This window comes from Lathyrus oleraceus, chromosome 2 (genome assembly GCF_024323335.1).
Source record: "Lathyrus oleraceus cultivar Zhongwan6 chromosome 2, CAAS_Psat_ZW6_1.0, whole genome shotgun sequence".
Taxonomy (NCBI): domain Eukaryota; kingdom Viridiplantae; phylum Streptophyta; class Magnoliopsida; order Fabales; family Fabaceae; genus Lathyrus; species Lathyrus oleraceus.
Genome location: NC_066580.1, coordinates 113,456,303 through 113,468,009, shown reverse-complemented (window position 1 = coordinate 113,468,009; position 11,707 = coordinate 113,456,303). Strand labels below are relative to the sequence as shown.

The window sequence follows — 11,707 nt, the reverse complement described above, 5'->3', positions numbered from 1 at the left end:
CCAAACACAACCAAGAGCGTTTTACAGCGCAAAAATATTCAGGGCATAGCCCATAAAAATACAAAAGAACAAACAACACACAGAAGAACTAGAGTGATTTAGTCCTCATAACTGTTGGTAGTGTCTTCATCATCACTTGCATCAAAACCTTCTTCATTTGCATCTTCCTCACCTATTCCATCACCTTTCAAAATTCCTTCTTCTTCAGACAAGGCCTTTATCAACATTTCAAGCTTGCTTTTCCTCTCAGTACAACTTTTGATAGTTTCATCGAAGGTCTTGCAAGTATCTTTTAGCTTAGCAAGGATGCATGTTCTAGTAGTAGGCCAGGAAGATGTTTGTCCAGATGTCATGACAATGTCTAGAACATGTTTCCCAATGAACAACCTCTAATGTAATGAGAGAGGAGGGTCTCCTTTATAGATATTATCAGAACTAATTAAGATACTTGGGTGTTGACTTAGAATAACACCACAGATCAAAGAGGGAAAAGATATTGGCATCTTCGTAGCATAAGATGCAGCATGCTTCATAGTTTGATCAAAGACATAGGATCCAAAATCAAAACTTAACTTGGTCCCTACAATATAAATAAACTTACCTAATTCTATGGCAATGTTAGAAGTGTGAATAGTTGGTACCCAATTAGCAGATCCAATTATGTGAAGTACAACATACTTCACACTCAAGTCACTTGTGAACATCTTCCCTTTCCTTGGCCATTCCTTTACTTGTTTAGCAATAATCTCTCTGCAGATAACATTGACTTCCACTTAGGCTTGTTCCTCTTCATTTCTGCCCAAAAACCTATTTATGATTTCGGGAGAAAAATCCACACATCTTCCTCTGACATACACTATTCTAAACTCCTCGCTCCTCTTGTTATCACATTCCTTAGAGATGTTTACAATAAATTATTTAACAAGCATTTCATAACACTTGCCAAACCCAATCACATTTTTCATTAATCCAGCCTCTTGAATCAGACTCATCACTTCTTTGCATTCAAAAGCATATTTCCCCAGTTCCCTTTCCAGTTCTAATCTTATTTGATAAACAAATCTCCATTTTTCAACATTCTCCACATAGTGAAAGGAAATGTTATGAATTGGAACTTCAGGAATATTTGCTGGAATCTTCTTCCCAGGCGCTTGCTTTCTGGAAGTATAAACGATGTCATGAACATTATGTTCGACATCATGGTATAATTCACTAGACTCATAAGGAACTTCCTTCCTCTTAAGATATTTCTTCTTAGAAACTGGAGTAACAACCTTACTCCATCTTTTTGTTGGGCTAACACTAGCTCTTTTCCTGAGAGATTTGGAGGGTGTGTTGGAGGATTCAATAGTTTGACCTTTTCTGTTATTCAACCTTTTAGCTATTCCTGGAGCCAGTCTTTGACCGATGGGTACATCATCAGAGTCTATATCCTCCATATTCACTTTGTCAATGGATTGATCCTTTTTCTCTACAGTGTTTTCATCTTTGTCAGCCAGATCACCAATCATCCCTTCAGACCCCTCTTTCTCTTTCGATTTTTCAGGAGATAGAGTAGACACATTGACATCAGATTCATCCAGGGGGTTCCAGTGGTGTTATCAGGTTAGGCCAAGGATGTGGAGACATACGACACGACACCAGTCTTGGGTTTAATACCTAACACTTGAGAGATCAGCATAAGAATATTGGTATATACGTCGTCTCTGTCCGTAACGATCATGTTGGATTTACTCAAGGTAGTAACAGACCTAGGTTTATTACTGGTTTTAAAGGCTTTAACATCTTTCATAACATTTCGCATAATAGGACATTCTTCATAAGCACCAACATTAGGTTCAACATTAATGGGATCAAGATACATGCTAGTCATAGAATATGGTTTATTTACAGCAGTGGAGGATTCAAGAGTTTTTACATTTCTAACAGTCATGGATGGAGAGGATTAGGTACTTACTTTATAGGGCTTGCATTTCCTCGACGCAGATGTTCCAGCCTTCCTTATAGGGGTTGCATGGACAGTGACTATTGATAGGGGAGCAACATCAATAATGACATCAGAGAGATCTATCTCAGTACCGAATATTTTAGAGTTCGATTGCTCCTTGGTGTGCTTTCTAGGAGTTGAGACAGAAGGTTGAGATATTTTGGAGATTTGAGGTATGGACTACAAAGAGAAGATAGAGAGATGAGAGTGACTGAGAGTAAGGTTGAGAGAGAGAGAGAGAGAGAGAGAGAGAAAAAATAAAGAAGGTAGCGTGAATGATGTTGATAGAGTAGCTAGGATGGCGCGTTGGGAAAATAAGGAAGGTTTGTAATGATATTCCTTGAGTTTTGTGCACTATTAAGTGGAGGGAAGATAAAATTTGATTTCCATATCTCCATATTAGTAATTGCTATAATTCTCCAAGCATGTGAATGCTCAATTCGCCCCCTAATTTTTCAAACTGGTTTGCATCTAAGGCTTTAGTGAAAAATATATGTCAGTTGCTTCTCAGTGGTTACATGCTCAAGAGTAACAATTTTGTCTTCAACAAGATCCCTAACAAAAGGATGACGGATATCAATATGCTTAGTTCTGCTGTGATGAATAGGATTCTTTGATATGTTAATAGCACTTAGGTTGTCACAATATAATGTTATGACATCTTGTTGGACATTGTATTCTTATAACATTTGTTTCATCCAAATTAATTGGGAACATCTGCTTCCTACTTCAATATATTCATCCTCAGTCGTAGATAAAGACACACTATTTTGCTTCTTGTTGAACCAAGATATAAGATTATTTCCCAAGAAGAAACATCCTCCATAAGTTCTCTTTCTATCATCAACATTGTCTGCCCAATCTGCATCATAGTATCCTATAAGCAAGGAATTTTCATTATAAGAATACAACATTCCATAGTCACCAGTTCCATTGATATACTTCATGATCCTTTTCACTTGAGTAATATGACTCATTTTGGGTTCAGACTGATACCTTGCACATACTCCTACAAAAAATGTAATGGCATGTCTGCTAGTTATAAGATACCGCAAACTACCAATCATACTCTTGTACAGACTTTGATCCACATTTACACCTTTTTCATCTTTAGTCAATTTCAAGTGGGTTGGTGCAAGTGTCCTTTTATGACTAGCATTTTCCATGCCAAACTTCTTTACTATATACTTAGCATAATTGCTTTGAGATATAAAGATAGTGTCATCCATTTGTTTGACTTGGAGCCCAAGAAAGTAAGTCAATTCACCAACAAAACTCATTTCAAATTCAGATTGTATCTGCCTGACAAAATGTTGGACCATCTGGTTCGACATCCCTCCAAACACAATGCCATCAATATATATTTGAGCTATCATGAGTTTACCATGCTATTCTTTAACAAACAATGTCTTGTCTGTTCCTCATTTCCTGTATCCGTTATTGACAAGGAACTCAGTGAGCCTTTCATACCAGACCCTAGGTGCTTGATTTAATCCATAGAGAGATTTCCTTAGTTTGTAAACATGATCTAGAAAGTTAAGATCCATGAACCCCTTGGGTTGTTCAACATAGACTTTTTCATTCAAGTACCTATTTAAGAAGGCACTTTTCACATCCATTTGAAATAGCTTAAATTTAAGCAAACAAGTCACTCCTAACAGTAGTCTTATTGACTCAAGACGAGAAATAGGGGGAAAAGTATCATCAAAATCAACCCCTTCAATTTGAGTGTATCCTTGGACAAAAAGTCTATCTTTGTTTCTGGTCACGATTCTTTTTTCGTCAGATTTGTTCTTGTAAATCCATTTTGTCCCAATAACATTCTTTCCTTTAGGCCTAGGAACTAAGTCTCATACTTCATTTCTCATAAACTGTCCTAATTCTTCTTGCATAGCATTAATCCAAAATTCATCAGTCAAGGTTTCCTTCATATTTTTAGGTTCAAACTTAGAGATAAAACAAGAATTTGAAATCACATCTTTAGATCTAGTGGTGACCCATTCATTAAGATTTCCAAAAATGAGTTATGTTGGATGATCTTTCTGAATTCTGATTGAGGTACCTTTGTTGACTTGATGGTTATCTGGTTCAGTGCCTTCTGGTTCACCGTTTGACTTAATAACTTCCTCATTTTCAGAAGTGTCAATCTGCTAAGATAATGTGCCAACATCTTCATCAACATTAGTCTATTTTTCTGCAATATTATCAACCACTACAACAATGATGGATTCCATCATGACTTTGGTTCTGGAGTTAAAAACTCTATAGACTCTGCTATTAGTAGAGTACCCCAGAAATATTCCTTCATCACTCTTGGGATCCACCTTTCTTCTTTGTTCACGATCAGCCAAAATGAAGCATTTGCTTCCAAATACATGAAAGTATTTGACAGTAGGCTTCCTTCCTTTCCATATTTCATAAAGAGTAGCTGAAGTACCAGTTCTTAGAGTGACTCTATTATGAATATAGCAAGCAGTATTCATTGGTTCAGCCCAAAAATGGTAGGGTAATTGCTTGGCATGAAGCATGACTCTAGCTGATTCTTGTAGAGTCTTATTCTTGCAGTCAATAACACTGTTTTGCTGAGGAGTGATGGGAGAAGGGAACTCATGACCAATACCTTTAGAGGAGCAAAATTCATCAAATTTTCTATTTTCAAATTCCTTCCTATGGTCACTTCGAATCCTGACAAATCCACATTCCTTCTTTTTGAAGCCTTTGACATAAATCTTTGAACACCTCAAAGACATTTGATTTTCCCTTGATGAAGTTCACCCAAGTGAATCTTGAAAAATCATCAACAACTACATATGCATACATTTTCCCACCAAGGCTCTCAACCTGCATAGGCTCCATTAAGTCCATATGAAGAAGTTACAAAACTTTTGAAGTGGTCTAATGTTGTAACTTAGGATGTGACATCTTGGTTTGGTTCCCAATTTGACACTCACCACCGACTTTACCTTCTTCACTCTTAAGCTTTGGAATACCTGTGATGGCTTCTTTTGATACAATCTTTTTCATGCCTTTCAGATGTAGATGTCCAAGTTTTTGGTGCCACAGGTTGACTTCGTCTTCTTTGGATATCAGGCATGTGGAAGGGCAGTTGATTTCTTGATATGTCCATAAGTAACAGTTGTCCTTAGACCTAACCCCCCCAATCAGAACTTCATTTTTCTCATCAGTGACCAAACACTCGGATTTTGTGAAATTAACTTTAAGACCCTCATCACATAGTTGGCTGATACTAATCAAATTAGCAATCAAGCCTTTTACCAACAAGACATTATCAAGACATGGGAGTCCATTACAGGCTAGTCTTCCAACTCCTTTAATTTCACCTTTAGCCCCATCTCCAAACGTGACATAACCGGTTGAGTGGGACTTGATGTTCTCCAAGAACTTCTTGACACCTGTCATGTGTCTAAAACATCCATTATCAAAATACTAGTCTTCTCGAGATGAAGCTCTAAGAGAGGTGTGAGCTATGAGACTAGTGTTGACAGGCTTGGGTATCCACTCCTTCCTAGTGTTAGTTACCATTTGATTAGCCCTAGGATGTGTTGGATACCTGGGATAGACATACAGTTTGAAGCAGAAAGGCTTTATATGACAATATTTTCCATATTAATGACATCTCTTCAGCGGACTAACTTGCCTTCAATTTTAGAATTCTGATGTCTGGAACGATGTTAAGCCAGATGTTTAGACATTCTAGGCTTAGGCTCCCTTTTAGGAAGAACAAAGTTGGTCATAAAGCTTTCTCTTTGTTTGTCCATAGATTGATAATTAAATCCAGTCCCCCTTAGATCTCCAACCAGTTTTCCAATTTGCAAAACTTCATTTAACACATTAGATCCCTTGTTCATCATTCTTACAACCTTTGTCATGTTATCAAGTTTGGAAGTCAACAGTATCACTTCATCTTTAAAATCAAAGATGGTAGATTAATATCTTTCTTTTTCAGCCTATAGTTGAGATATAATTTTCTTCTGTTTTTCTCTCAGCTGACACACTTCCTGACTTCTGATGCACAATTCTCTGTAGGAGGCAGCCAATTCTTCATAGGATAATTCTTCATCACATGAATCTTCATCAGATTCAAATCTTCATGTTAAAGCAGTTACATGTTTAGCAACTTCATTCTACTCTAATGTGTTCAAATCCTTCACACCCGTGACATTGAATGCCTTTACCTTGATTGGATCTCTCTTCAGTTCTTGTTCTTTTCTGAAAGTCATTATTATTGTTGATGTCAGATGGAATGTTCTTGACATTTGGTCTTGACTTCCTGTCGATTCTCTTTAGCACCTTGTTGAATTGTCTTCCAAGTAGTACAATAGCATTAGTCATTCCTTCATTAGTATCTAAGTCACATTGGTCTTCTTCATCTACAATGTTGGATACAAAAGCTATGCTCTTGTTTTTCTTTTCAGATATATCACTAATACCCAATTCAAAGGTTTGGAGAGACCCAATAAGTTCATCTACTCTCATGGCGTTGATGCCTTGAGCTTCTTCAATGGTTGTGACCTTCATGTCAAATTTCTTAGGTAGGGACCTAAGCATTTTTCTAACCAGTTTTTCTTTTGACATCTTTTCTCGCAAGGCACTAGATGAATTAGATATTTCAAGAATACTCATGTGAAACTCATGAATATTATCATCATCTTTCATCTTTATATTCTCAAATATGGTAGTGAGGAGCTGAAGTCTAGACATCTTCACTTTAGATGTGCCTTCATGAGTAGTTCTGAGGATCTCCAATGCATCTTTAGCTACAGTACAAGTGTTTATAAACCTGAATATGTTTTTGTAAACACCATTTAATAGAGAATTCAAAGCTTTGGAGTTTCCAAGAGTCAGTTCATCTTCTTCCTTAGACCAATCCTCTTCAGGCTTCAGATCAGTAGTAACCTTCTCATCTTTGTCATTCACGACAGGATGTTCCCAGCCCTTGATGACAGCTTTCCATATCTTGCTATCCATATATTTTAAGAATGCCATCATCCTTTCCTTCTAATAGTCATAGTTGGATCCATCTAAGATGGGGGTCTGTTAATAAATCCTCCTTCCTTGTCCATGGTACCAGAAAGTATCTTCCCCGAATCTCACCCAGAAACAGAGCAGGGTGCCTGCTCTGATACCAATTGAAATTATGGTATGGAGATCCTGGATGTCGTATACGATGTCACGACAATAGAGTCAACATATTATCACACCACACAAAAATTAGGATTTAACTAACAGCACGATAGGAAATAACACAAGAAGTTATTAATCGGGTTCGGTGCAACGTCACCTACATCTGGGGGCTACCAAGCCAGGAAGAAAATCCACTATCATAGAGTTAGTTTGAAGTTCTAAGCAACCTCAGGTTTTACAAACTTCTCACCTAATCTCTACTTGTGGATATTTCTATCTAAGACTCTCCTAGATATGAGACCCATATCACTTCCCTTCAACCATATCACAACTTATAACAGAAAGACACAATCCACTCTTGCTTAAAAGCTTATGAGGGATTGACATTTATAACTCAATAAACCAGGTCCAATTCAAGTATCGAGGAGATACTCAAATGGCTCACACAATACACAGACATGAAACCCTAACTTAGATAATATCCAGTGCTGCTTTGATACCTACTTAGGTTTAGAAACGATCTATATATAGCATTTGAACAACATAAGCTTCGTGCTTGATTCACAACAGATCCACAGACTCTGCAAAATCTTCTGCATATTTGATTTCAATCAGATCAGATGTTTCCTAAAATGTTTTGACATTTTTGCTTTGTCAACAAGTCAAGGCAAAACAATCTTTTGCTTTTTAGAAAATGCTCTACATATTTCGTGAACTAAATCATCAGTGTATCTTCAAATAACTCATAAAAGGAATCAAATCTCACAAGATACTAAAATAGGTCACACTCCAATATTGAGCCAACATGTCGGGATATCTTGTTCAACATCTGACAAGAATACTTGTTTTTCCAAAATGCAGCCAATCACTACATACCAGACCTAACATTAAATTAATAAGACATACTACATTTTTATACCTATAATAGAGTCATATAACCTCCAATCTTCCTCGTCTCAAAGACAGTTGCCTTTCCAAGTGCAATATATAGTACAGTTAATGCATCACACCCTCATGCCTAATTGACACGGTGAAGCTCATGAAACAATGACATGTACTTGGCATCGATATATATATGAGACTTATCCTCTAAGATAATACATACTACAAGATGTAACATGTATACCCTAGTGGTTTCCTCATCCATAGACTGCTCCACCAGTGCCGTATACCTCTTTCGAGGCCAAGATATGCGAAAGTGAGCACCCCTATTAAAGTTAAATTCCTTCATTACCTTCGTTTCAGTAACCCTCAAATACTATGTAGTATTAATACATACAAGTTTCTGGTTAATGAGAGGAGCAATGAAAAAGCTACTTGGCATAAGGATATAGAAGAAGGAGAAGGCATTATCCAAAGTAATCATCATCTCCCCAAATGGAATTGAAAAGATGATGTCTCATTATGCCATCGCTAAACAAAAGAGGACAACAGTGGTGCGTCGAGCATGGTTAGCCAATAGTCCACCAAAGAAAGATTGTTGCAATCAACAACTATGTCCCTTACCTCTTGAGGCATCAAGACATGTGAGAACTTCTTCACTTTCATCTCATGGGTGGGCACCTTCAATGACATAAAGTCATGTAACAATTAAAGTATAAACCATTAATTATTTTTAATTAATTATTAATAAAAAAATCTTAAAATAAAATATTTATACCTCTCATTATCGTAATCTTAATGCCACATGATTAACATATCCGGTGTGTACAGATGACTCTGTTCAAGCCGGATGAGTCGCCTCTGTATCAGTCGGAGTAGTCACATTTATCTCAATCGGCTCAGTCGCCTTTGTATTAGTTGGAGTAGTTAGATCTGTATCATATAGAGCAGTCACCTCCATCGTATCAGCCAGAGTTGGCACCACCGTCACCTATGTCTCAGCATGAGCAGTCACATCCATCTCAGCCACCAGCTGCTTGTCATCCTGACCCTCCACCTCCTGAGTTGTTATCTCTATATAGTCAACAACCGCAACTATGGGCTTATCAACAAGATCTTTGCCCCGTCCAACTTTACCTCCTATATGTTGTAGTGAGACTGCTCGATCCTGCTCCTGTGAGAATCGATAGGTACTACTTTAGCCGCCTAAATATGGGAGCCCTTTCTATCTCCGCCTCAATGAGAGTTCTCTGCATCTGGTCTCTCTGATCTATCACCAACTCTAAACAAAATCATGTCGTCTCTGCCTCTAGTTCTCACTGCAATTTAAAATTTAAGAAATAAGAAATTAAGAACTACCGGCAATTTAAAGTTTTTGGAATTTTACATGGTTTACCAACAACTTTTAAAAAACCGGTAACCAAAAATCCCTTATACATTTTTTTTAAGTCGGTACGCTTGCATGAATTTTTACCCGACTTTTTAAAATCACCAGAAAAAATTCATGTTGGTTACCGCATTTTTCAAAATATCTGATAAAAATGCAATAGAAATATGGGTTTTTATCGATAAATTGTCGATAAAACACACCTTACTTATAAAATTTTTATAGTTAGTTTTAAAAGTCCAATAAATCTCAAAATTTCAAAATATTTGAAATATAACTGTGAAACCAACTTTTTAAGTTACAAAGATATAGGGATAGTTTGTTTTAACTTTAAAAAAAATGGATTTTTTTCTTTATATTTTTGAAAATGGACTCTACAAAAACGTTTTTCAAAATATTATAAGTTTTTATAAATTAAAAGACTAATTTTGATATATCATAACATAAACTTACATTATTGAAAATCAAAACATAGTTAAACCACTGTTTTTTCAAAAAGTTGTATCTCAAAAATAATTTTTATGAAAAACTTTTTGAAACAACTTCAAAATTAAGTGATTTTTTGAAATTTTGATATCCAAAAAAAGTTTCGATAAAATGATGAAATACTTAAAATAATATTTTAAAAATAACTATTCAAATCAAATTTTCATTTGAAACTTTTATGAAAAATTCTCTGTAAATATTTCCTTACATCAAAATATATTATACTATAAAAAATACTTTTAAAAAGACAAAACAAATGGCCTCATAATATAATAAAAACACTACAATGTAGGTTTCTTTCACTTATGTAATCTTAACTCAGGCCCAAAAAGGATAAGGGCCTAATCCATTTTTCTTTATAAATGTTTGGTTTTATCCAAAAAAAAAACTTCAAAACTTTTATGCATTCCTATGAAAATGACTTTGGTACGATAAGATCTATAGTTATGATAATCTTCATGCGTATACAAGTCAAAAAAATACATATTTCTTAACTATAAATCAAATTCTCCTAGAAAGGCTCCACATGAGGGTCCCAAAACTCATGTTCAAATTAAATAACCCTATTAAATTCCAACAGCTCCATTCAACAACCTATACTAGCAGCCAAGTAAACCGCATCTCAACAAAATCACATATATCCCTCACTTTAACACATGACGTGTTCAACAAAAACATACCTAACTTCCTTTCCATAACCTTAATGCGTGGAACATAATTTTCCCACACATTCATCTCATGGCTTCCATGCTCTCTTTTCTAAACTCTCTTTCTCACAGAAACAAACCTAGTCACAACACTATTAAAGATGATCACATCAATGACGACGACTTAGCCATTGTGAAAGCAGCTGCATGGGCATGGTATCAACACGGTTCTGGATCATGCCATGAAGGAGAGGCTATTTCTAGTGAGTTTTTTATCAGAAGGGCTCGTCGCGAACCGAGACCCTCTCGTTACAAGTTAGAGTTAGAAGCGAAAAGATCAATGGAAAAGGAAATAAAAGAAGGTTCACCGGTTCATCACAAGAAGGAGGAATCTCTACTTGATGAATATGAAGTTCAAAGCATTTCAAGGCATTTGAATAAGCTTATAGTGTCTAATAATAATCACAACCGCAAGAAACTTGTGAGTAGCACCGACCATATTGCTATTACAACAAGTGTAGATGATGGTGTTAAAAAGAATAATAAGAAGAAGAGTATAAGAAAAGGGTTTTTCTTTAAGCATGGTGTTGTGTGTGGAAGAGAAGGAGATGTGGTTGATTCAAGTAGTGTTGTTTCAAAAGATCGTCGTCAATTAACAAAGAGTGTACCTTCTGTTCGTGGTTTTAAATAAATGTTTGCGATCGTAACAATTATATGTTGAGGTTCACTATGTGCTAACAAATTCTTAGGTTAGTTAGGATCTTAGGCTTCTTTTCCTTATTCTTTTCTAGGATTGTTATTGTATTTTTTTTCTATGTTCATCATTTTTAGCCTTATATATTGAGAATAAGTGCTATTTGTTATTTTGATTTGGATTAGGATCTATCAAATTAAAATATAATGGAGTAATCTCTTTGTGATGATATATATAACATTCTCTCATCTCCTGCATGGTATATTAGCTAGTTTAATATTCCAATGTCTGCTCTTGATTAAGAAAATTTTGAATTAGTTCTTGTTGGTCAGAATTGCTTGAACATTGTTTAATCTTCATCAGAATTGATTCAGGCTAGACAATCCATATTTCATTGAGTGAAAGAGATTTGAAACTACCTTTTTTTATTCAAATATTTCTCTTGTTTTCTGCATTCTTTGGATCCAATTCTCTCTAGT

At 35.8% G+C, this 11,707-nt stretch overlaps 1 protein-coding gene across 1 annotated transcript; it reads left to right on the top strand.

The window, feature by feature from the left end:
• Nucleotides 1-10,527: 10,527 nt before the first annotated feature.
• On the top strand, nt 10,528-11,423 carry LOC127121207 (uncharacterized). The gene has a single exon (XM_051051779.1). The coding sequence runs from the start codon at nt 10,626-10,628 to the stop codon at nt 11,223-11,225; it is 600 nt and encodes a 199-aa protein (XP_050907736.1). The 5' UTR covers nt 10,528-10,625; the 3' UTR covers nt 11,226-11,423.
• The last annotated feature ends 284 nt before the right edge of the window (nt 11,424-11,707 follow it).